The 26,235-nt window shown below is 40.8% G+C and overlaps 1 protein-coding gene across 1 annotated transcript; it reads left to right on the forward strand.

Moving 5' to 3' along the window:
- The first annotated feature begins 4,662 nt into the window (after window positions 1–4,662).
- Window positions 4,663–25,345, forward strand: rap1gapl (RAP1 GTPase activating protein-like). Its single transcript, XM_061946835.2, has 19 exons — window positions 4,663–4,718; window positions 4,810–4,827; window positions 4,917–5,004; window positions 5,102–5,137; window positions 5,201–5,248; window positions 5,327–5,524; window positions 14,621–14,718; window positions 14,789–14,867; window positions 15,072–15,125; window positions 15,208–15,291; window positions 20,100–20,200; window positions 20,271–20,400; window positions 20,490–20,654; window positions 23,125–23,196; window positions 23,294–23,380; window positions 23,470–23,619; window positions 24,939–25,022; window positions 25,103–25,122; window positions 25,203–25,345. Exons 1-19 carry the CDS (start codon window positions 4,663–4,665, stop codon window positions 25,270–25,272), a joined length of 1,638 nt encoding a protein of 545 aa, XP_061802819.2. The 3' UTR covers window positions 25,273–25,345.
- Window positions 25,346–26,235: the final 890 nt, after the last annotated feature.

Below are 26,235 nucleotides of genomic sequence, written 5' to 3' on the forward strand. Positions count from 1 at the left end.
CATGTCTTTGGAGGTGGGAGGAAGCCGAAGTACCCGGAGGGAACCCACGCAGTCACGGGGAGAACATGCAAACTCCACACAGAAAGATCCCGAGCCCGGGATTGAACCCAAGACTACTCAGGACCTTCGTATTGTGAGGCAGATGCACTAACCCCTCTCCCACCGTGAAGCCCTGCCTCAAAACAGCAGCTTGGAATTTGGGACATGCTCTTCCTGAGAGAGCATGAGGAGGTTGAGGTGGGTGGGGTTGGGGGGGGCGGGGTTGAGGTGGTGGTGGTGGGGGGGGGTAGCGGGGGTGTATATTGTAGCCTCCCGGAAGAGTTAGTGCTGCAAGGGGTTCTGGGTATTTGTTCTGTTGTGTTTATGTTGTGTTACGGTGCGAGTGTTCTCCCGAAATGTGTTTGTCATTCTTGTTTGGTGTGGGTTCACAGTGTGGCGCAAATTTGTAACAGTGTTAAAGTTGTTTATACGGCCACCCTCAGTGTGACCTGTATGGCTGTTGAGCAAGTATGCCTTGGGGGGGAGGGGGGGGAATTATATTTATATAGCGCTTTTCTCTAGTGACTCAAAGCGCTTTTACATAGTGAAACCCAATATCTAAGTTACATTTAAACCAGTGTGGGTGGCACTGGGAGCATGTGGGCAAAGTGTCTTGCCCAAGGACACAACGGCAGTGACTAGGATGGCGTAAGCAGGGATTGAACCTGGAACCCTCAAGTTGCTGGCACGGCCACTCTACCAACCGAGCTATACCGCCCCTTGCATTCACTTGCGTGTGTGAAAAGCCGTAGATATGTAATAGAGCCTGCACGCCAAGGCAGTGCCTTTAAGGCACGCCCCTAATATTATTGTCTGCAGGTGGAAATCGGGAGAAATTCGGGGGAGAATGGTTGCCCCGGGAGATTTTCGGGAGGGGCACTGAAATTCGGGAGTCTCCCGGGAAAATCGGGAGGGTTGGCAAGTATCACTGGGAGACGCAACTGCTCTGTACTTCTCCCTATGTCCGTGTACCACTCCGTACAGCGGCGTTTTAAAAAGCCATACATTTTACTTTTTGAAACTGATACAGATAATTTCTGATATTACATTTTAAAGCATTTATTGGCCGATAATATCGGCTGTCCGATATTATCGGACATCTCTAGTCTCGATTACTGTAATATTATTTTCAGGCCTCCCTATGTCTAGCATTAAAAGATTACAGTTGGTACAAAATGCGGCTGTTAGACTTTTGACAAGAACAAGAAAGTTTGATCATAGTACGCCTATACTGGCTCACCTGCACTGGCTTCCTGTGCACTTAAGACGCCACTTTAAGGTTTTACTGCTTACGTATGAAATACTAAACGGTCCAGCTCCATCCTATCCTTCTGATTGTATTGTACCATATGTCCCGGAAAAAATCTGCGTTCAAAGAACTCCGGCTTATTAGTGATTCCCAGAACCCCAATAAAGTCTGCGGGCTAAAATGCGTTTTCTATTCGGGCTCCAGTGCTCTGGAATGCCCTCCCGGTAACAGTTAGAAATTCTACCTCAGTACTGTCACGACCAGAACAGGACTCTGAACACAGATGCAGGATTTGAAGACAATATATTTATTTGGACAAGGGAAGGGGTCCAAAACAGGAGAAACAAACAGGCTATAAAAACACAACTGACCTGAGCTCTAAACTAACAAAAATATCAATAACTCAAAAACGCTCCGTCTACGGAGGGAAAAAGGGGCAATGAACAAAAAACTACTAAGTATAACAAAAGCCGCTCCAATGGAGGTGATGCTAGGAAGTAGTGATGGGTCCGGCAACACCGATGCATCGGCGCATGCGTCGAGCTCATAGAGCAAAACCCTGTGTCGGTGCGCGTACCGCTTTTAGAAAGTCACGTGACCGATCATGAGCTGTTTTGGTCACATGACCGATACACGAACTGTGTCGCACTGACGCCTCCTCTGTGCCCTGTGAGCGGGTCTTTTCTACAGCCGGAGAAATAATAACTAAGAAGAGAAAGCGTCTAAAATTGAATACATTGGAAAAACTGTTGTGTTTTTTTAATAAAAATGTGTAAAAAAAAATAAAAAATAATTTCCAGGTCCACAAGCATCCTCATTCACAACACGTTCTCTTAGATTTCCATGTTATGATACATGTTCACATTATTTATTGACTGTATCTAAAAAAGACAAAAAATATATTTTTATTTAAATGAAGTTGTGAAATAATCCTAAATGAAATACAATGACTTGGTTTATATTATTGTATATACTAGGTCAGTGGTTCTCAACCTTTTTTCAGCAATGTACCCCCTGTGAATTTTTTTTTAATTCAAGTACCCCCTAATCAGAGCAAAGCATTTTTGGTTGAAAAAAAAAAGATGAAGTAAAATACAGCACTATGTCATCAGTTTCTGATTTATTAAATTGTATAACAGTGCAAAATATTGCACATTTGTAGTGGTCTTTCTTGAACTATTTGGAAAAAAAGATATAAAAATAGCTAAAAACTTGTTGAAAAATAAACAAGTGATTCAATTATAAATAAAGATTTCTACACCTAGAAGTAATAATCAACTTAAAGTGCCCTCTTTGGGGATTGTATTAGAGCTCCATCTGGATTCATGAACTTAATTCTAAACATTTATTCACAAAAAAAAAATCTTTAACATCAATATTTATGGAACATGTCCACAAAAAATCTAGCTGTCAACACTGAATATTGCCTTGTTGCATTTCTTTTCACAGTTCTTTTTGACAGACATTTTAGTGACAAACCTGAGCTTGTGCTTCACGGAGTTTATGAACTTACAGTCATATTTTGTTGAAGTATTATTCAATAAATATATTTATAAAGGATTTTTGAATTGTTGCTATTTTTAGAATATTTTTTAAAAATCTCACGTACCCATTGGCATACCTTCAAGTACCCCCAGGGGTACGTGTACCCCCATTTGAGAACCACTGTACTAGGTCATAAAATCAGTGTCAGTTGAGTCGGTTCATAGGTTGCCTGTAGGGATTTTTAATGTCCAGCAGATGTCAGTATTTAGTGACACAGTATCGACACAGTATCAATACAGTTTTGCAATGTGTCGAAACGCTTCATGAGGCCTCATCAACCCATCACTACTAGGAAGCTATTCTTACCTGAGAAAACTTACAAATCAAAATACTCCCATGGATCCAAAAAAGATACAAGAAACGTGGCTGTGGACAATGCTATGGCAAGGGAACGCTGGAGGTACGCACATGAAGTAACGAGACACTCTGGCACAAGACAAGAGGAGGACGAGACATTTATACACATGAGGGAGTGTGACACAGGTGGGAACCATCAGGCAATCAGGAGAGACGTCAGACCAGTGAAACAGGAGGAAGGGCAAGTGACCTGAAACGAGAGGGAGAGTTAATCTTTCAAAATAAAACAGGAAATGGCAAGACAACATGACAACAGACGAAACCCAGACAAGACTTCACCCAGGTGTGACAAGTACAAGCATTTAAGTCCCATCTTAAAACTCATTTGTATACTCTAGCCTTTAAATAGACCCCTCTTTTAGACCAGTTGATCTGCCGTCTCTTTTCTGCTCCTTCGTGGAGAGTGGGGGCACAGATTAGGTGACCACAGATGATTCGTTAGCTGTTCAAAGTGGACCACTCATCTGTGCATCAGTTGGGGACGTATCTGCTCTGCTGACCTGTCTCCACTCAAGATGATCTCCTGCTGGCCCCACCATGGACTGGACTCTCACACTATTAACTAGATCCACTCGACGTCCATTGCACCGGTCGCCCAGTGGGGGAGGGGGGGTCCCCACATCTGCGGTCCCCTCCAAGGTTTCTCATTGTAGCCCATTGGGTTGAGTTTTTCCTTGCCCTGATGTGGGATCTGAGCCGAGGATGTCATAGTGGCTTGTGCAGCCCTTTGAGACACTCTTGATTTAGGGCTATATAAATAAACTTTGATTGATTGATTGAACTTTAAAAACGGCGATATTTTACAGTGCAGTATGCTTTGCGTGTAGTGGTTGCACTGTCATACTGGAAAGTGCTTTTAATATTTGGTTACTCCAATGTTTAGATAGGGGCAAGCATTAATATAGTGCATTGCTGTTTTGCACAAAGCAAACTACAACGTTAATCATGTTTCTCTGCAAAGTGACAACTTTCGGCATATTTCATTAGGTTGTGCAGTGCAAATGCTGTGGTTTCTCTCTGTCTTGCCACCCTGTCTCTCTGCACCTCTACTAAGACCAACTTCACCCTCCCCTGCTGGCTATCTCCTCACCCTCCCTGTGCTGCTGTCAATAATTGATGATCTTTAGTGACTCTCAAAGGGTAACAGGTCCCGGCAGAAAATCATGTATCATGTGTCATTTCCTTTATTTATTCACAAGTCCGTCTTCAAGCGCCTGCTCAAGCGTTTGTCTGAGACTTGACTGCAGAAGCCAGTTGGTAATATTTGTGGTATCATGTGACCGTGCCTGATAAGATAGTCAATGCTGCCTGAGTGACAGCAGGAAAGAAAAGAAGGAGGGAAGGGAAGCTTTAAATGAGAGAGAAAGGTAGGGGGTCATGGAGGAGGAGTGATGGAATTATTGAGTGAATTAATCCGGTGCCTTTACCAGTTGTGATTGACTGTACTGCAAACTTGCGTGTACGGTACAATCATGGAGGGAGACAAGAGTGAAGACGCAGCCATCCCCAGAAAGAGAAGTTTGACAAGGTGAGTGAAAACAGCGTTTAAGGTAAGGGAATGAATAATTAACACCAGTAATAGTCATTTGTGTGAGCTTTTCTTGCTTTCTTGTTTATAGTGTGGACACTGAGCCAGGGTGAGGCTTTATTTCACATTTATTGATACATAAATGCCTTCTTTTCAAGAGCTGGAATGTGATTGTGTTCAATGCACCTGTTGCTGCAGAGCCGAGTCTGCAAAGAACACAGTGGACATGTTGGACTCTTCTGTCAATGAGAAGAAGCCGGTCCTGTCTGCGAGCATCAGCCAGAAGGTGCTATCATATTTCCCTATAGCTGGACCTCACAAACTGCATTCTAATATTGTTTATTTATGTTTTTCCTCTCCGTCTCGGTCATGTCATGTATCAGGAGACGGAACTGTTTGAAATCATAGAAAAACTCCAGGTAAACTATTGTGATCCGTGCGGGAAGTTGGAGGTCACCATTGGTGCATCTTTTCTCCATCAGGGCAGCAGACTTGATGAGCAGCGATGTGAGTTCCCTCTGCCTCTTAAGGTTAGTCCAATTGAAAAAAAAAAAAAGTTTCCTCTCAGCATTCAAAGCAACATCAGCCCTCGACATCGTCTGTTTTAGTCCCAGCTTTTAACAGGAGGTGAAGAGCTGCCAATCGTCCTTCCATCAAAGCTGGGGGGCTACTGGATAGACCCTCCTTTGGAGAGGTCTGCAGACGTCAGTCCCACCTCCTCCCATCACGGCCTCCAAGCAGATGGCTACGAAATCATGGAAAGAGATGGCGAGGCCAAAATCTACCGCCAGTTCTTCCGCTCACGGGTCAGTCAGCTTCATAATACAGTCCTTTTATGTACTTTTGATGTGTTCCATCTACCTACAAATACATGGTAGGATGTGAGGCACTCCACTTGTTTTTTTAAATTTTAATTATGGTTTCAGCATGCACAACGACATAATACAGTGGTGCATCAGTTTTGTTAGTAATCCATTCCAAAACTTTAGTCGAAAACCAATTCATATGAAAACTGAAGCAAATTTTCCCTTAAGAAATAATGTAGAGCCGTACTTTGCGCTTTAAATATTGTGACTTCACCACATTGCATATTTTCTATTCAGGCATTATCAATAATAATAAATTAAGCATTTTTAAGCATACAAATGGCCAAATGAACTAAACATGTACAAAACACAAAACCAGTGAAGTTGGCACGTTGTCCATCCATCCATCTTCTTCCGCTTATCCGAGGTCGGGTCGCGGGGGCAGCAGCCTAAGCAGGGAAGCCCAGACTTCCCTCTCCCCAGCCACTTCGTCCAGCTCTTCCCGGGGGATCCCGAGGCGTTCCCAAGCCAGCCAGGAGACATAGTCTTCCCAACGTGTCCTGGGTCTTCCCCGTGGCCTCCTACCGGTCTGACGTGCCCTAAACACCTCCCGAGGGAGGCGATCGGGTGGCATCCTGACCAGATGCCCGAACCACCTCATCTGGCTCCTCTCGATGTGGAGGAGCAGCGGCTTTACCTTGAGCTCCCCGCGGATGACAGTGCTTCTCACCCTATCTCTAAGGGAGAGCCCTGCCACCCGGCGGAGGAAACTCATTTCGGCCGCTTGTACCCGTGATCTTGTCCTTTCGGTCATAACCCAAAGCTCATGACCATAGGTGAGGATGGGAACGTAGATCGACCAGTAAATTGAGAGCTTTGCCTTCCGGCTCAGCTCCTTCTTCACCACAACGGATCGATACAGCGTCCGCATTACTGAAGATGCCGCACCGATCCGCCTATCGATCTCACGATCCACTCTTCCCTCACTCGTGAACAAGACTCCGAGGTACTTGAACTCCTCCACTTAGGGCAGGGTCTCCTCCCCAACCCGGAGATGGCACTCCACCCTTTTCCGGGCGAGAACCATGGACTCGGACTTGGAGGTGCTGATTCTCATCCCAGTCGCTTCACACTCTGCTGCCAACCGATCCAGCGAGAGCTGAAGATCCTGGCCAGATGAAGCCATCAGGACCACATCATCTGCAAAAAGCAGAGACCTAATCCTGCAGCCACCAAACCGGATCCCCTCAACGCCTTGACTGCGCCTAGAAATTCTGTCCATAAAAGTTATGAACAGAATCGGTGACAAAGGGCAGCCTTGGCGGAGTCCAACCCTCACTGGAAACGTGTCCGACTTACTGCCGGCAATGCGGACCAAGCTCTGGCACTGAGCACTTGGCACGTTGTGTAAATCGTAAATAACAACAGAATATAATGATTTGCAAATCCTTTTCAACTTATATTCAATTGAATAGACTGCAAAGACAAGATATTTAATGTTCGAACTGAGAAACTAATTTTTTTTTTGCAAATAATCATTAACTTAGAATTTAATGGCAGCAACACATTTCAAAAAATTTGGCACAGGGGCATTTTTACCACTGTGCAACATGGCCTTTCCTTTTAACAACACTCAGTAAACGTTTGGGAACTGAAGAGACCAATTTTTTAAGCTTTTAAGGTGGAATTCTTTCCCATTCTTGCTTGATGTACAGCTTAAGTTGTTCAACAGTCCGGGGTCTCCGTTGTGGTATTTTACGCTTCATAATGCGCTTCACATTTTCAATGGGAGACAGGTCTGGACTACAGGCAGGCCAGTCTAGTACCCGCACTCTTTTACTATGAAGCCACACTGTTGTAACACTTGGCTTGGCATTGTCTTGCTGAAATAAGGAGGGGCGTCCATGATAACGTTGCTTGGATGGCAACATATGTTGCTCCAAAACCTGTATGTACCTTTCAGCATTAATGGTGCCTTCACAGATGTGTAAGTTACCCATGCCTTGGGCACTAATACACCCCCATACCATCACAGATGCTGGCTTTTCAACTTTGTGCCTATAACAATCCGGATGGTTCTTTTCCTCTTTGTTCCGTAAGACACGACGTCCACACTTTCCAAAAGAAATATTGAATGTGGACTCGTCAGACCACAGAACTCTTTTCCACTTTACATCAGTCCATCTTTACACAACGTGCCAACTTCACTGGTTTTGGGTTTTGGAGAACGCTTTGATGGCGTTCCTGGAAAGCTTTATAATTCCTCCTCTGTATCATGAACACATAATAATCTTTCATATGGCATTGTGATATTAAAAAAATATGTTTAAAGTCATTTTAATAAAAAAAGTAAAATAATGATGTTTTAATCATCATTAAAAAATAATAATACTCTCATTTATTCTCAGGACATTCAATCATTCGCAACTGGACTGATCAGTTTGTCTTAGAAGACACCGCCTTATCAGTTCATGCCCATAGACTTACCTTACCGTAGGTTGGTCAGATCTACTCTGAGTGGTTTGTGCGAAAACCCAAACTATTCATCCTGTACAGGAGGGGTGCATGTCCAGACAGGAATGGTTTCGTTCTATTGTGTAGCAAAACAGCCAGACCGGGATTATAGACGGTTCGAAAGGGGAATGAGGGAAGCCATCTTCGCCAAGGTCGACATACCACCTACACCTCAAATACTGTACAATTCTGTCAATTCACACCTTCCTAGGAAGATTGAACACTGTAGCCTCTAACAAATAACAACAGGACTTATGCACTTTTTAGTCCAGGTGCCCCCTTGGCCATTGATACAACAAAATGGAATGCTTACAAGGATGATTCAATCCTCACGACGGTTGTTGTGCTGGTAGAGGTCTCTTTTCACTGCATCTTAACGGTGGTCGTTTTTGCCACACAATACTGCATTGCTAACCTTGGGGACTCCATCCTAATGACTGCTGTTGTGTTGGCAGAGGTGTCACTTGTTTGCATCTTAACAGCGGCCGTTTTTGCCTCAAAGCACTGCAATGCTAACCAGGGAGGTTGCATCTTAATGACTGATGTTGTGTTGGCAAAGGTGTCGCTCATTTGCATCCTAACAGCGGTCGTTTTTTGCCACACAACACTGCAATGCAGACAAGGGGGATTCCATACATGATCATCATCATCGGCGGTCACTCGAACGAGTATGACGATCCTCCTGGTAGGGGTGTATCCCTTTATGGAGGGTGTCTGTGCATGACTTTGTTTAACGTGGGGAGACTGGTGCACAGACAGTCACCACACGATCCTTGACAGTGGCATGGAGTCCAAGACGACTGGGGACCCTTTTCTGCTGCAGCCTTCTTCCGCCATCGCAGCCGTTGGGGTAGTTCTTAAATCTACCGTCTTCCGCCTGCTCCGCCGTTGAGGTCTTCAAAGATAGTGATACTTCAATGCTAAAGAGGGGGATTCCATCCGAATGGTTGCTGTTGTGTTGGCAGAGGTGTCACTCGTTTAATTCTTAACAGCGGTCGTTTTTGCCCCAGAGTACTGCAACGCGGACAATAAAGATTTCATCCTAATAACCGTTGTTGTGTTGGCAGAGGTGTCGCTCCTTCGTATCTTAACAGCAATAATTCTTGCCACACCATACTGCAACGCTAACCAGGGGGATTCCATCAGAATGGCTGTTGTTGTGTTGGCAGAGGTGTCACTCGTTTAATTCTTAACAGCGGTCGTTTTTGCCCCAAAGTACTGCAATGCGAACGAGAAAGATTCCATCCTAATAACCGTTGTTGTGTTGGCAGTAGGGCGCTAACTAACAACTAATTTGATAATCGATTAATCTGTCGATTATTACTTCTATTAATCGACTAATAATCGGATAAAAGAGACAAACTACATTTCTATCCTTTCCAGTATTTTATTGGGGGAAAAAACAGCATACTGGCACCATACTTATTTTGATTATTGTTTCTCAGCTGTTTGTAAATGTTGCAGTTTATAAATAAAGGTTTATAAAAAATAAAATAAAATAAAAAAATTGCCTCTGCGCATGCGCATGGCATAGATCTAACGAATCGATGACTAAATTAATCGCCAACTATTTTTATAATCGATTTTAATAGATTAGTTGTTGCAGCCCTAGTTGGCAGAGGTGTCGCTCCTTCGTATCTTAACAGCAATAATTCTTGCCACACCATACTGCAACGCTAACCAGGGGGATTCCATCCGAATAGCTGCTGTTGTGTTGGCAGAGGTGTCACTGGTTTGATTCTTAACAGCGGTCGTTTTTGCCCCCAAGTACTGCAATGCGAACGAGAAAGATTTCATCCTAATAACCGTTGTTGTGTTGGCAGTAGGGCTCTAACTAACAACTAATTTGATAATCGATTAATCTGTCGATTATTACTTCTATTAATCGACTAATAATCGGATAAAAGAGACAAACTACATTTCTATTCTTTCCAGTATTTTATTGGGAAAAAAACAGCATACTGGCACCATACTTATTTTGATTATTGTTTCTCAGCTGTTTGTAAATGTTGCAGTTTATAAATAAAGGTTTATAAAAATAAAAATAAAAAAATAAAAAATTGCCTCTGCGCATGCGCATGGCATAGATCTAACGAATCGATGACTAAATTAATCGCCAACTATTTTTATAATCGATTTTAATAGATTAGTTGTTGCAGCCCTAGTTGGCAGAGGTGTTGCTCCTTCGTATCTTAACAGCAATAATTCTTGCCACACCATACTGCAACGCTAACCAGGGGGATTCCATTCTAATATCTGCTGTTGTGTTGGCAGAGGTGTCACTCGTTTAATTCTTAACAGCGGTCGTTTTTGCCCCCAAGTACTGCAATGCGAACGAGAAAGATTTCATCCTAATAACCGTTGTGTTGGCAGTAGGGCTGCAACTAACAACTAATTTTATAATCGATTAATCTGTCGATTATTACTTCAATTAATCGATTAATAATCGGATAAAAGAGACAAACTACATTTATATCCTTTCCAGTATTTTACTGAAAAAAACCAGCATACTGGCACCATACTTATTTTGATTATTGTTTCTCAGCTGTTTGTAAATGTTGCAGTTTATAAATAAAGGTTTATAAAAAAATAAATTAAAAAAATTGCCTCTGCGCATGCGCATGGCATAGATCTAACGAATCGATGACTAAATTAATCGCCAACTATTTTTATAATCGATTTTAATAGATTAGTTGTTGCAGCCCTAGTTGGCAGAGGTGTCACTCCTTCGTATCTTAACAGCAATAATTCTTGCCACACCATACTGCAACGCTAACCAGGGGGATTCCATCCTAATAGCTGCTGTTGTGTTGGCAGAGGTGTCACTCATTTAATTCTTAACAGCAGTCGTTTTTGCCCCCAAGTACTGCAATGCGAACGAGAAAGATTTCATCCTAATAACCGTTGTTGTGTTGGCAGTAGGGCTGCAACTAACAACTAATTTTATAATCGATTAATCTGTCGATTATTACTTTAATTAATCGATTAATAATCGGATAAAAGAGACAAACTACATTTATATCCTTTCCAGTATTTTACTGGAAAAAAAACAGCATACTGGCACCATACTTATTTTGATTATTGTATCTCTGTCATGACTTGGACTATGGAGTTTTTGTTTTCCCAAGATGCAAGAGAATTTGGATCGGACATGGCTTGAAGGTGGGTACATGATTTATTTATCAAAAAAAAGAATAAACGAAAAGCGCGCACTTTGGCGGAGGTAAAAAAAACTTGGCGAATGAAAACAAAACTTGCACAAAGGCAGAAACTGAACACGAAATAAAAACACTTACTGTGGCATGGGATCGTGAACAGGGCTTGAAACGAGGGGATAGCAGGTTTAGAAAAGATATGACTCCAGGACAAACAACAGAAAATGAAAAGCTTAAATAACACAGACATGATTAACGAAAACAGGTGCGTGACTCAAAACGTGAAACAGGTGCGTGATGTGACAGGTGAAAACTAATGGTTGCTATGGTGACAAACAAGAGTGCACAATGAGTCCAAACGTGGAACAGGTGAAACTAATGGGTAATCATGCAAACAAGACAAGGGAGTGAAAAGCCAGAAACTAAACAAAACATGACTTAAAACAAAACATGATTACACAGACATGACAATCTCAGCTGTTTGTAAATGTTGCAGTTTATAAATAAAGGTTTATAAAAAAAATAAAAAATAAAAAATTGCCTCTGCGCATGCGCATGGCATAGATCTAACGACTCGATGACTAAATTAATCGCCAACTATTTTTATAATCGATTTTAATCGATTAGTTGTTGCAGCCCTAGTTGGCAGAGGCGTTGCTCCTTCGTATCTTAATAGCAATAACTCTTGCCACACCATACTGCAATGCTAACCAGGGGGATTCCATCCTAATAGCTGCTGTTGTGTTGACAGAGGTGTCACTCTTTTGCACCTTAACAGCGGTCCTTGTTGCCACATGATACTGCAATGCTGACAAGGGGAATTCCATCCTAATGGCTGTGCTTGAGTTGGCAGAGATGTCGCTCCTTTGCATCTTAACTGGTAGGACTTGGTCAAGGTGTTGGCCCCAGATGCAGAGACGGGAGGCAAGATGGAATCAAAAAAAGGAGAGTCTTTAATTAGGACCAAAAAGGTTAACAAAAGGTGATGGGGCAAAAACGCACACCATGTAACAAAGCCGATAAGCAGTAACCTCAGAGGCCGGCAGGGGGAAAGGCCAGGTCACACTGAGCAAAGGAAAAGTCCACAGCACATATCTTCTCCACCTCAGGGAGGAAAGAAAAACACACGGAGGTTAGGTGTATCATAACAAGGGCGAAAAAACGTACCCGGACTTGGAGGTCAAGCGAATGCATGCGACGTGGAAGGAACAGGAAACAATAACCAGCAAGGCACAGCTGTCTGATTAGCTGCAGGTGTGCCTCAAGGTCCGCCCCTCACCCAGGAAGAGTGAACTGAAAAAAGAGGCACAACGGGGAGAAAATGCAGGGACAAAATAAAAGGGAAGGCAGGAGATTAATAAAACACAACATTAACACAATACTGTAATGCTAATGACTGCTGTTATGTTGGCAGAGGTGTCGCTCTTCCAAACCTTTTTTTTTTTACACCATAATACAGCCAAATAATTTTTGTCTGGGCATGTGCCCCTCCTGTAGAGCAGTGTTTTTCAACCTTTTTTGAGCAAAGGCACATTTTTTTCATTAAAAAATACAGAGGCATCCTACCAGCAGAAAACATAAAAAAATGAAACTCCACCAGGTTGTCGTGCTTTATTTTGAGTTTGTTGTTGTTTTCCTGTGTGTAGTGTTTTAGTTCCTGTCTTGCGCTGTTATTTTGGTGGCTTTTCCTGTTTTGTTGGTGTTTTCCTGTAGCAGCTTCACGCCTTCCTTTGGAGTGCTATTGCCTGACCTGCTTTCTTTTGGCAAACAAGACTATTTCAGTTGTGTGAACGCTTTCCTTCTTTGTGGGGTCATTGTTGATTGTCATGTCATGTACGGATGTACTTTGTGGACGCCGTCTCTGCTCCACACGCTGTAAGTCTTTGCTGTTGTCCAGCATTCTGTTTTTGTTTACTTTGTAGCCAGTTCAGTTTTACTTTTTTTTTTGCATAGACATCCCTATGCTTCATTGCCTTTCCTTTCCGTTTTGTTCATTTTTGGTTTAAGCGTTACATACCTTTTTACCTGCACGCCGTCTCCCGCTGTGCTCTGCATATTGGGATCACGACAAACCACCCTCGACGCATTCCGACTTCTACAAAGCAATGAACTACCTGCTGCCACCTACTGATATGGAGTTTTACATGGTTACCCTGCTGAGCTCTATACAGCACAGACACTAGACAACGGCACATTATTTGCAGATTGTAATTATTGATTTGCAAATAATATTTTTTGGACCATTTAGGTGAAGTTGCATAATTTCCCACGGCACACCAGACAATATCTCACGGCACACTAGTGCCGTGAGATATTGTCTACAGCAGTGTTTTTCACAGTGGTTGAAAAACACTGCTGTAGAGCAGTGTTTTTCAACCAGTGTGCCGTGAGATACAGTCTGGTGTGCCGTGGGAGATCATCTAGTTTCACTTATTTGGGTTAAAAATATTTTTTTGCAAACCAGTAATTATAGTCTGCACATTATGTGTTGTTGTTGTTGAGTGTCGGTGCTGTCTAGAGCTCGGCAGAGTAACCGTGTAATACTCTTCCATATCAGTAGGTGGCAGCCGGTAGCTAATTGCTTTGTAGATGTCGGGAACAGCGGGAGGCAGGGTGCAGGTAAAAAGGTGTCTAATGCTTAAACCAAAAATAAACAAAAGGTGAGTGCCCCTAAGAAAAGGCATTGAAGCTTAGGGAAGGCTATGCAGAAGAAAACTAAAACTGAACTGGCTACAAAGTAAACAAAAACAGAATGCTGGACGACAGCAAAGACTTACTGTGGAGCAAAGACGGCATCCACAAAGTACATCCGAACACGACATGACAATCAACAATGTCCCCACAAAGAAGGCTGAGATATTCTTGATTGCTAAAACAAAGCAGGTGTGGGGAATAGCGGTCAAGGAAGACATGAAACTGCTACAGGAAAATACCAAAAAAAGAGAAAAAGCCACCAAATTAAGAGCGCAAGACAAGAACTAAAACACTACACACAGGAAAACAGCAACAAACTAAAAATAAGTCAGGGCGTGATGTGACAGGTGGTGACAGTACACCTACTTTGAGACAAGAGCAACATTGATGCACGCTTGGTTTTGCTTTAAACTCATACCCAACAATTGACTTTAAACTTTTTACTGTCAACTATGTTTTGTTTTTTAATGATTTCTGCTGGTGGTGTGCCTCCGAATTTTTTCAACGCAAAAAATGTGCCTTAGCTCAAAAAACGTTGAAAAACACTGCTGTAGAGGATAGATAGTTTGAGTTTTGGCACCAAGCGATCAGACTAGATCTGACCAATCTAAGTCTGGATGTGAGCATAAGCTGAGGCAGCCTGCTACATGTATGAATAACATGTATAAATCTGATGGTGTCTTCGATTATACACACTCATTGTCTTCTTACCTTTAATCCTCCTCCTTGCCAGTATCACCATTCATTCACAGCGGCGGATCCTTCTTTAGGGCCTCTGGTTCTGTCCGTGTGTTTGGAGGAGGAGGACAATAGAATGAGAGTCATACTAAGGTGATACTAAATGACAATTACATTTATCAAACAAATAAATGTTATTTACATTGTGTTTCTTGTCTCATAGGATGAAAGAATGCTCTCTGCATGGAGTTTTTTCCCTGTCGCTCTTTCCTGGCATTCCTTCCGCAGTGGAACTGGCAAAGGTATTGTGTTAGTTTGATGTATGACAGTATATCTGGCACTGGCTGAGGGGCTGCTGAGAACAAGTGTCATGTATAACTGAGAACAAAAGAATCTGAACACACAACAGGGACTTACCTTATTTTGGCCCAAGGTGTCCAAAAGATTTATTTAGTGCAGGACTTACACCTGGAGCGACTGCCAAATAATAACCATATTACTTTTAGATGCTGTGTGACAGAGTGACTGTCTCAAAGTTTGAAGTGGTCAGTTACCTCAAGGTATGTCTTATGTCTTATGTCTTGAACATAATTTCGATAACCTGTCAGTGCTTATACTTTTTTTTCCTCTCTCATGCTTGAGGCTCCAGTACTAATAAGTACATTCGATGAACACAGAGTGTCTTCCAATTTCAAGTTTGGCGTATTGTACCAGAAGGAAGATCAGGTATGAACTGAATTGTGGTTTTCATCCGCTCATTTCATGACACCATGAGAAATACAGTGGCACTTTTAAGGACGAACACTATTGTTCTCCCATAGTAAATAATGGTAACACAGCTGTACCTCTACTTAAGAGCTTAATTTGCTCTATGACGGAGCTCTTAACTCAAAACACTTGTTTTTCAAATCAGTGTCGCCCATTGAAATGAATTGAAACCAAATGGTCCTTGGCCGCCTCAAATCATCATAGTTTTATATGTATATATATATATATATATATATATATTTATATATATATATATATATTAGAGATGCGCGGTTTGCGGGCACAACCGCGGAGTCCGCGGATTATCCGCGGATCGGGCGGATGAAATTAAAAAAAATTAGATTTTATCCGCGGGTCGGGTCGGGTCGGGCGGTTGAAATAAAAAAAAATTCGATTTTAAATAGATTCAGGCGGGTGGCAGTTAAACCAATTCGAAAATATATATACATAGTTAAATGTTGTTACCTACATACGAAAAACGAGCAGGCACCTGCAGCATATGCCACAACAGAAGAAAAAAAAGAAAAAGAGATGGACACTTTTACGGAGCGGAGAAGGGACGCCTCGCCGGGGTCCGGGACCGAGGGCCCTTCCCCCGAGAGGGCCCCACCGGGAGCCGTAGCTGAGGCGATCCGCGAGAAGGGCCCGACGCACGTCCAGGGTCACCACCGCGCCCACCGCACCGACACCCCGCCTCGTCCGCCTTCGCCGCGGCCGGCGTCACGCGCAGCAGGTAAGCAGCTTACCTGCCCGCCACCCCCGTGGCCGGGGGCTCGTAACAGGGGTCACTCCGCGCGCTCCGCCCGCGCAGCTTACCTGCCCGCCACCCCTGTTGCCCGGGGCGCGTAACAGGGGTCACTCCGCGCGCAGTGCGCTCACGAAAGGGGTGGGGCTCACCCTGGTTGATATAGACAGCAGGACGGTGGCCATGGAAGTCGGAACCCGCTAAGGAGTGTGTAACAACCCACCTGCCGAATCAACTAGCCCTGAAAATGGATGGCGCTGGAGCGTCGGGCCCATACCCGGCCGTCGCCGGCAGCGAGACGCGCTTGGAGGTGCGCTCAGCGCGGCTCCTATATGATTGCGCACTGGTGTGCGTCTGGGTCGTGACAGCGTGGCACGCGAATGTCTGTGCTGCATTGGATCAGTCTCCTTTCTTTAACAGGCAAAAGCTTTATAACCTCACTAATGCCTTGCATCGTCTATATTAGATATATAACAACGGGCGGGTGCGGGCGGGTGCGGTTCTGATCAAATGTTACATCGGGTGGATGGCGGATGGTTGACGACTTTCTGATGCGGTTGCGGATGAAATAATTGCCTATCCGCGCATCTCTAATATATATATATATATATATATATATATATATATATATATATATATATATATATATATATATATATATATATATATACAGTCGCGGTCAGAAGTTTACATACACTTGTTTTTGATTGATTGATTGAGACTTTTATTAGTAGGTTGCACAGTGAAGTACATATTCCGTACAATTGACCACTAAATGGTAACACCCGAATAAGTTTTTCAACTTGTTTAAGTCGGGGTCCACTTAAATTGACTAATGATACAGATATATACTATCAGATATATACTATCATCATAATACAGTCATCACACAAGATAATCACATTGAATTATTTACATTATTTACAATCCGGGGTGTGGAGGGGGGGGGGGGGGGGGGGGGGTTAGGTTTGGTTGTTATCATCAGTCATCAACAATTGAGAACAGAGAAATGGATATTGGAACAGTGTAGGTCTGACTTGGTAGGATATGGACAGCAAGTAGTGGGCAGAGAGAGAGAGAGAGAGAGAGAGAGAGAGAGATCAGAAGGCATAAGAAAAAGTATCTGCACTTGATTGTTTACATTTGATTATTAACAATCCGGGGAGGGTGTTAGTTTAGGGTTGTAGCTGCCTGGAGGTGAATTTTTATTGCGGTTTTGAAGGAGGATAGAGATGCACTTTCTTTTATACCTGTTGGGAGCGCATTCCATATTGATGTGGCATAGAAAGAGAATGAGTTAAGACCTTTGTGTGTAAAGAACATAATGTCATGGCTGTCTTGAGTTTCCAATAATTTCTAGAACTCTTATTTTTTTGTGATAGAGTGATTGGAGCACATACTTGTTGGTCACAAAAAACATTCAAGAAGTTTGGTTCTTTTATGAATTTATTATTGAACCTAAAATCATCATACTGGAGGTTGGGTCTTGGGCGCCGTTGGGTGTTCCAACAGGACAATGACCCCAAACACACTTCAAAAGTGGTAAAGGAATGGCTAAATCAGACTAGAATTAAGAATTTAGAATGGCCTTCCCAAAGTCCTGACTTAAACGTGTGGACAATGCTTAAGAAACAAGTCCATGTCAGAAAATCAACAAATTTGCTGAACTGCACCAACTTTGTCAAGAGGAGTGATCAAAAATTCAAGCAGAAGCTTGTGGATGGCGACCAAAAGTGCCTTATTGCAGTGAAACTTGCCAAGGGACATGTAACCAAATATTAACATTGCTGTATGTATACTTTTGACCCAGCAGATTTGGTCACATTTTCAGTAGACCCATAATAAATTCATAAAAGAACCAAACTTCATGAATGTTTTTTGTGACCAACAAGTATGTGCTCCAATCACTCTATCACAAAAAATAAGAGTTGTAGAAATTATTGGAAACTCAAGACAGCCATGACATTATGTTCTTTACAAGTGTATGTAAACTTTTGACCGCGACTGTGTATATATATATAAATATATATACAGGTAAAAGCCAGTAAATTAGAATATTTTGAAAAACTTGATTTATTTCAGTAATTGCATTCAAAAGGTGTAACTTGTACATTATATTTATTCATTGCACACAGACTGATGCATTCAAATGTTTATTTCATTTAATTTTGATGATTTGAAGTGGCAACAAATGAAAATCCAAAATTCCGTGTGTCACAAAATTAGAATATTACTTAAGGCTAATACAAAAAAGGGATTTTTAGAAATGTTGGCCAACTGAAAAGTATGAAAATGAAAAATATGAGCATGTACAATACTCAATACTTGGTTGGAGCTCCTTTTGCCTCAATTACTACGTTAATGCGGCGTGGCATGGAGTCGATGAGTTTCTGGCACTGCTCAGGTGTTATGAGAGCCCAGGTTGCTCTGATAGTGGCCTTCAACTCTTCTGCGTTTTTGGGTCTGGCATTCTGCATCTTCCTTTTCACAATACCCCACAGATTTTCTATGGGGCTAAGGTCAGGGGAGTTGGCGGGCCAATTTAGAACAGAAATACCATGGTCCGTAAACCAGGCACGGGTAGATTTTGCGCTGTGTGCAGGCGCCAAGTCCTGTTGGAACTTGAAATCTCCATCTCCATAGAGCAGGTCAGCAGCAGGAAGCATGAAGTGCTCTAAAACTTGCTGGTAGACGGCTGCGTTGACCCTGGATCTCAGGAAACAGAGTGGACCGACACCAGCAGTTGACATGGCACCCCAAACCATCACTGATGGTGGAAACTTTACACTAGACTTCAGGCAACGTGGATCCTGTGCCTCTCCTGTCTTCCTCCAGACTCTGGGACCTCGATTTCCAAAGGAAATACAAAATTTGCATGGTTGGGTGATGGTTTGGGGTGCCATGTCATCTGCTGGTGTCGGTCCACTCTGTTTCCTGAGATCCAGGGTCAACGCAGCCGTCTACCAGCAAGTTTTAGAGCACTTCATGCTTCCTGCTGCTGACCTGCTCTATGGAGATGGAGATTTCAAGTTCCAACAGGACTTGGCGCCTGCACACAGCGCAAAATCTACCCGTGCCTGGTTTACGGACCATGGTATTTCTGTTCTAAATTGGCCCGCCAACTCCCCTGACCTTAGCCCCATAGAAAATCTGTGGGGTATTGTGAAAAGGAAGATGCAGAATGCCAGACCCAAAAACGCAGAAGAGTTGAAGGCCACTATCAGAGCAACCTGGGCTCTCATAACACCTGAGCAGTGCCAGAAACTCATCGACTCCATGCCACGCCGCATTAACGCAGTAATTGAGGCAAAAGGAGCTCCAACCAAGTATTGAGTATTGTACATGCTCATATTTTTCATTTTCATACTTTTCAGTTGGCCAACATTTCTAAAAATCCCTTTTTTGTATTAGCCTTAAGTAATATTCTAATTTTGTGACACACGGAATTTTGGATTTTCATTTGTTGCCACTTCAAATCATCAAAATTAAATGAAATAAACATTTGAATGCATCAGTCTGTGTGCAATGAATAAATATAATGTACAAGTTACACCTTTTGAATGCAATTACTGAAATAAATCAAGTTTTTCAAAATATTCTAATTTACTGGCTTTTACCTGTATATATATATATATATATATATATATATATATATATATATATATATATATATATATATATATATATATATATATATATATATATATATATATATATATATATATATATATATATATATAAAAGTTTGTGGACCCTTGGTTTAATAGCTTGAGAGAGTGCTGCTACTTTATACAAATTTATATTTATATACATTTATTTATTTTACCAAAATCAAATCATATTGCTCCATCCACGTCTTGTTTGACAGCATTTAGGTTGTGCAAATTTAAAAGCGTATTTTATCCTCCCGAAACAAATCAAATAGTATACTGGGTAGTCTAAAAGATGAAATGCATTTTTCTTTGGACACCCTTATTTTCCACATTATAACTTTGTCACACACACTGATATCTCTCTCCAGTTAACCGAGGAGGACATACTCGGTAACGACGAGGAAAGTGAAGAGTTTACAGACTTCCTGTCCATTTTAGGCGACACCGTTCAGCTGCAAGGCTTCACTGGGTATGAAAGTGATTGCATAAAAGACACAAAAAGAGAGTACAGATATGTGACATTTTATCCTAATCCTCAGCTTTAGAGGAGGCCTGGATGTATGTCATGGCCAGACAGGAAGCCAAGCACTGGTCACTTCATTTCACAGGAAAGAAATCATGTTCCACGTGGCGACCAAGCTGCCCTTCACGGATGGAGACCCACAGCAAGTCAGTGAACTCACTTCTGCTCTAAATAAGAAATACGGAGAGAAAAAAAATACATAAACGCTAACAGTTTTCTCCTCGTCCTCCCACAGCTGCAAAGAAAGAGACATATTGGCAATGACATCGTGGCGCTGGTCTACCAAGAGGGTCACACACCTTTCCTAGCTGATGTCATTAAGTCACACTTCCTGCACTGTTTCATCGTGGTACGGAAGCTTCCGAGGGAGATGGAAGACACAGGACAAGCTGCGTATCGGGTAAATCTGACAGTTTTATTAACTGAACAATATTTGTGTTATTATTGTTTTTGTAGTGCAACATACTGGGATTGAATATATTAAGAACGTGTGTCCAGATTTTTGACTTCTACTGTATACAGTATGCATGCTTTAAATATCAGAACAGCATTCTTGTTGTTTCTGTTAAACAACAACTGTGAAAAGATCTCCTCGGCAAATTCATGAAATGCATTAAAATGATCTTTTTTCAAATGTAATTTTTAAAAATTCAGACAATCGCAATGACAAACATTAGGTTTAAAAAAAGTCAAGATTTAATATAGGCATGTTAAAGCTAAAATATTTATCAAATAAAATGTTATAAAAATGTAATTTCATTATTTTTAGCTTATTTTATATTATTTTGTTTTATTTTATTGTCAAAAAGAATGCTTTTTTTTTTTTTTAAATCAGAGCACAATGTTTGATACAACTCTTGCATTGATCTCTTTTTTTTAATTTTTTTTTTTTACTTTGTTTCGATCACAACAACCAAAAATTAAATCTTAACAAAGTACAAAAAAAGAAGAAAATAACATGGCGTGTGTCCGAAAAGGAGCAGGAAGACGCAAAAGCTTATAATATCCTAGCCCATCACGCAGATGTAATAATGTGATTTTTTATCAACAACAGAATACATGATAAACGTATATACCAATGTTCAATGTGTATATATTACAGTATACATTTTATTATAGTCAATCAATAAATCAAGTTTTTTTATATAGGCGTTAATCACAAATGCCTCAAAGGGCTGGACAAACCACAAAGACATGCTCGGCTCTAATCCCTCACCTGGGCAAGAAATAACTCAATGGCAACAATGAGAAACCTTGGAAGGGACCCATAAGGAGGCTAGTAGGGGGAGTGGTCCAACTTCATAAAGTGAGAGTCCAGTCCATATATACAGTAGTATATTCAGTATATAACTACAGAATGCATATATAGTTACATCCATGGATGCTCAAATAAAACAAGTCTACTCAAAGTTCAAAAGTTAAACTCTAGTGTAAGCATTTTACAGTTAAATCAATTGTTACATTTATTGAAAAAAAAAATTGAATTTGAGTTTTTTTACTTTCATTCTTATTTTTATGTTTATATTTGTGCTGTCAAACAATTACATTTTTTTCGAATCGGATTATTCACACTTTTGCATGTAGATTAATCGGGGTTAATCGCAGCACAATACTTGCATCCCTAATTTAAACACATTTAAAAAAAGAGCGCAATATTTTACCGCAAATACAATTTCATATTCAGAATGTCATTCGATAATTTTTTTAAGATGTTTTACTAAAATGCACATGATTTATTTATTCAAAACTTGGTAGCAGTTTTTTCCAAAGTCCAGTCAGGGTTTATTTTAATTTGCCAGCGAGCACACTCGTCGCACTCATTTACATATGCATTGACCTGCTGATGACCGTAAAGCAGGGGTGTCCAACTCCTTTTAGCTCGGGGGCCACATGGAGAAAAATCTACTCCCAAGTGGGCCGGACTGTTAAAATCACGGCACGATAATTTAAAAATAAAGACAACTTTAGATTGTTTTCTTTGTTTAGAAATAGAACAAGCACATTCTGAAAATTTACAAATCATAATCTCATGCTGCGGTTAATAGTATTTTATCTTTATTTGTCGTTATTTATACTTTCTGAATAAAGTACCGGTATGTGATAATGTTCATCAGTCAACTCATTGGTGTTAATTTTCAATCTATCAAGATAAAAAAAAAATATCAAAATCAAATTACAGTATGTTATGTAGTTTGATAATTTCCCTCGACTGGTGCACTAACATCATGTGGTTTATTTTTTTTCATACATAGCATCATCTACAAAGATACAAATAATTGCTATTGCGACATCCAGTGGACACATTTAGAACAGCAGTTTGTTTCATTCAAAAATTTTGGCTCATTTTTATACTTAGCAAACTCATCCCGCGGGCCGTATAAAACCTGTTCGCGGGCCGTACGTTTGACACCACTGCCGTAAAGCAAATTGCTCCACTTTCAGGAAACCATCCACGGTTAAGGTAAAGTAGCTTGTGTGGTCATAATCAGCGTTTATACATACATGATTAATGCGGTAATGTTTGGTAATTAATCGCATTAGTTCAAACGTGAACTTTGACAGCCCTAGTTTAAATGTTACAGTGTCAATGAAAACCGAATATAATTATATTTGCAAAGGCAGAGTTTGGGTAAAGCTCTTGAATTGGATCGTATTAAAGATAAACCAAGTTCAGTTGTAGGCATGTTAAATGAAAATAGCTATTACATTTAATGGAGTAGAAAAAAACATCAAAATTGGATCAAATTTTATTTTTTTGTAGGAAGAAAAAATTAAACATTATTATCATAGTCAACTCAAGGCATACTTTTTGATACAGATTGTTGTGTCCAGTGGATTTACTTATTGACAATAATTCCTCCTTTTTACAGATATGTATCACAGCCAGAGAGGATGTTCCTCCATTTGGTCCTGTCCTTCCAGATCCTCCAATCTTCACTGATGTATAGAAGCAGTGACATTTATTGATTGATTTTAGAGTTCTGCAACCTGTGCAATAATCATCATTATCCAGCTATACCTCAACTGTCTTGTCCTCAGCGCTCCCTGCTGAGAGAATTCCTCCTGACTAAGCTCATCAATGCGGAGATTTCCTGCTATAAAGCAGAGCAATTCAGCAGACTGGAGGTAAAAGGACATTATGTCTTGTTCACAATGTCCATTTTGCTCTAAGCTCTGGTTTTCACCCATGCTGCTTCTTTTTTTTTCTCACTAAGCTGCGCACTCGTTCATCACTTCTAGAGAGTCTGCAGGCGGAGCTATCTACTCGCTCCCAGTGCATGGTGGGAGACCCATCACCCTCTTCCAGCGCTGAGAGTGTCAGAGGGGGATCCGAAGGGAGTGGGGGTTTTATTGAGAACTTTAAGGTGAACCACTGGACTTCCCAGCTTCCATAATTGGCATTTCCCCCCTTTACATCATGGCTATTTTGAACATGCTTAACAAGTTACATTAGGGACATCACTTTTACCCAATTAAACATGTCTGAAAAGGAGTAGGAAGAAGCAGATCTTATTAAATCCTGCCCTCTATCCATATCTCAACAATTACTGATTTTTTTTAATAAAGGAAAACAAAGAAATATATGCCCTCATTTTCTTTTCTTTGTTTAGTTTAATTGCATTCTAAAACCAAATCAAGGTAAGTTAAAAAATAATACATATTTTAATTTTTTTTTTTTTTTTGTAATTTTTGGAAGATTGGCCCTGCGATGAGGTGGCGACTTGTCCAGGGTGTACCCCGCCTTCCGCCCGATTGTAGCTGAGATAGGCTCCAGCGCCCCCCGCGACCCCGAAGGGACTAAGCGGTAGAAAATGGATGGATGGATTTTTAGAAGAAAAGAAAAAAATCAAATTTTTTCTTTTGTGACATTTTTTGTAAATTTTTTACATTTAGAGAAAAAAATGTCACTTCTTTTTTAACATAGGTTATTAAAAAATAATTAAAAATATATATAAATATTATACATTTTTTTGAATTGTTTTTATTTTTTACTCCAATTTTTTGGGGAGGGACATTTTTTGCATTTAAAAAAAAATTTACTTTTTTTTTTTTACATTAAAAAAGTACTTATTTTTGATTTTTTTTTTTACTTCTTTTTTTTAATTATTACTTGATTTTCCTATGACACTGTGCTGAGTCTTTGAGTTATTTTGTACAATTTTCCATTTTGACTATTATTTGTGCACTTTCATTTTTGAAATTCTTGATTTATTATATCAATTGATTGACCACAGCTGTGACTATTTAAAAGTAAAGTTAAAGTACCAATGATTGTCACACACACACTAGGTGTGGCGAAATTATTCTCTGCATTTGACCCATCACCCTTGATCACCCCCTGGGAGGTGAGGGGAGCAGTGGGCAGCAGCGGTGGCTGCGCCCGGGAATCATTTTGGTGATTTAACCCCCAATTCCAACCCTTAAGTGCATCACTTCCTGTTAAAAAATTGCACACTGACGAAGACCTTATCGAAACCGGTCTGTGTGTTGGTAGCGCCTGTGCAATTTATATTAACATTACAAGAAGGACACAAGTGTTGCTGACCTTGCTTTTTCTTTAAAAAATAATAGAGAGAAAATTAAATAAATATTGTAAATACAGGAGTAAAACTAAACATATAAATATTGTATAAGGTGTAGTATATGAATTACGCAATAATAATTTCTTTACATGTATTGCTAGAGAGCCATCAGAGTGAGGAGCCACTCATTCGAGACGCTCAGCGTGCCCAGGAGGATTAGTGGTCTCTCACCACAGAAACCAAAGGTACAACTTTAAGACGTGATTGAAACATTTTATTCCAACTTTGGCACTCATATTTTTTTTTTTTAAACTTACCGGTACAGGCTGAGAAGGATGCAGACAGGTGAGACCTAAAAAACATGTCGACATATTGGACTTTGCTTTGAGCTCAAACAACTTCTGTTACAAATACTATGTTCACAGCGAGAAAATACCAGACGGCACGGGGCAGGGGGAAGTCCGGGATCAGGCAAGCCCTCAAGAGGAGACGTAGACAAGTTTGCTGAATTAATAGTACACTCATAGGCTATACAGTATGTTCACATGATCACTCATGTAAATAAGAGTGAAGCTGCTATTGGTGTGATTATTGCACTTTAATGGCAGTGATTTGTGTGACTTGAGAATATATAAATTATATTTCAGTAAAATGTATACCAAATAAAAGACCTATGAATTAAAAAAATAAAATAAAATCTCATTGCAAATGTGTGCATTGTTGGAAAAATATGTGAAATAAGTGAAGTAGGAAACTGCAGACTAATTTCTTGGAAATGTTGTAGGTATAAAATTGTTTTTAAATCCACAGATAATTCTGATTGCTAATATTGCCCCCGCGACCCAACCTCAGTATGCATATATACAGTCGTGGTCAAAAGTTTACATACACTTGTAAAGAACATAATGTCATGGCTGTCTTGAGTTTCCAATCATTTCTACAACTCTTATTTTTTTGTGATAGAGTGATTGGAGCACATACTTGTTGGTCACAAAAAACATTCATGAAGTTTGGTTCTTTCATGAATTTATTATGTGTCTACTGAAAATGTGACCAAATCTGCTGGGTCAAAAGTATACATACAGCAATGTTAATATTTGGTTACATGTCCCTTGGCAAGTTTCACTGCAATAAGGTGCTTTTGGTAGCCATCCACAAGCTTCTGGCAAGCTTCTGGTTGAATTTTTGGCCACTCCTCTTGACATTGGTGCATTTCAGCTAAATTTGTTGGTTTTTTAACATGAACTTATTTCTTCAGCATTGTCCACATGTTCACAATGGGGTTCAAGTCAGGACTTTGGGAAGGCCATTCTAAAACCTTAATTCTAGCTTGATTTAGCCATTCCTTGACCACTTTTGATGTGTGTTTGGGGTCATTGTCCTGTTGGAACACCCAACCGTGCCCAAGACCCAACCATGAATTGATTTACGTGGACCCCGACTTAAATAAGTTGAAAA

Source organism: Nerophis lumbriciformis, linkage group LG04, assembly GCF_033978685.3.
Source record: "Nerophis lumbriciformis linkage group LG04, RoL_Nlum_v2.1, whole genome shotgun sequence".
Lineage (NCBI taxonomy): Eukaryota > Metazoa > Chordata > Actinopteri > Syngnathiformes > Syngnathidae > Nerophis > Nerophis lumbriciformis.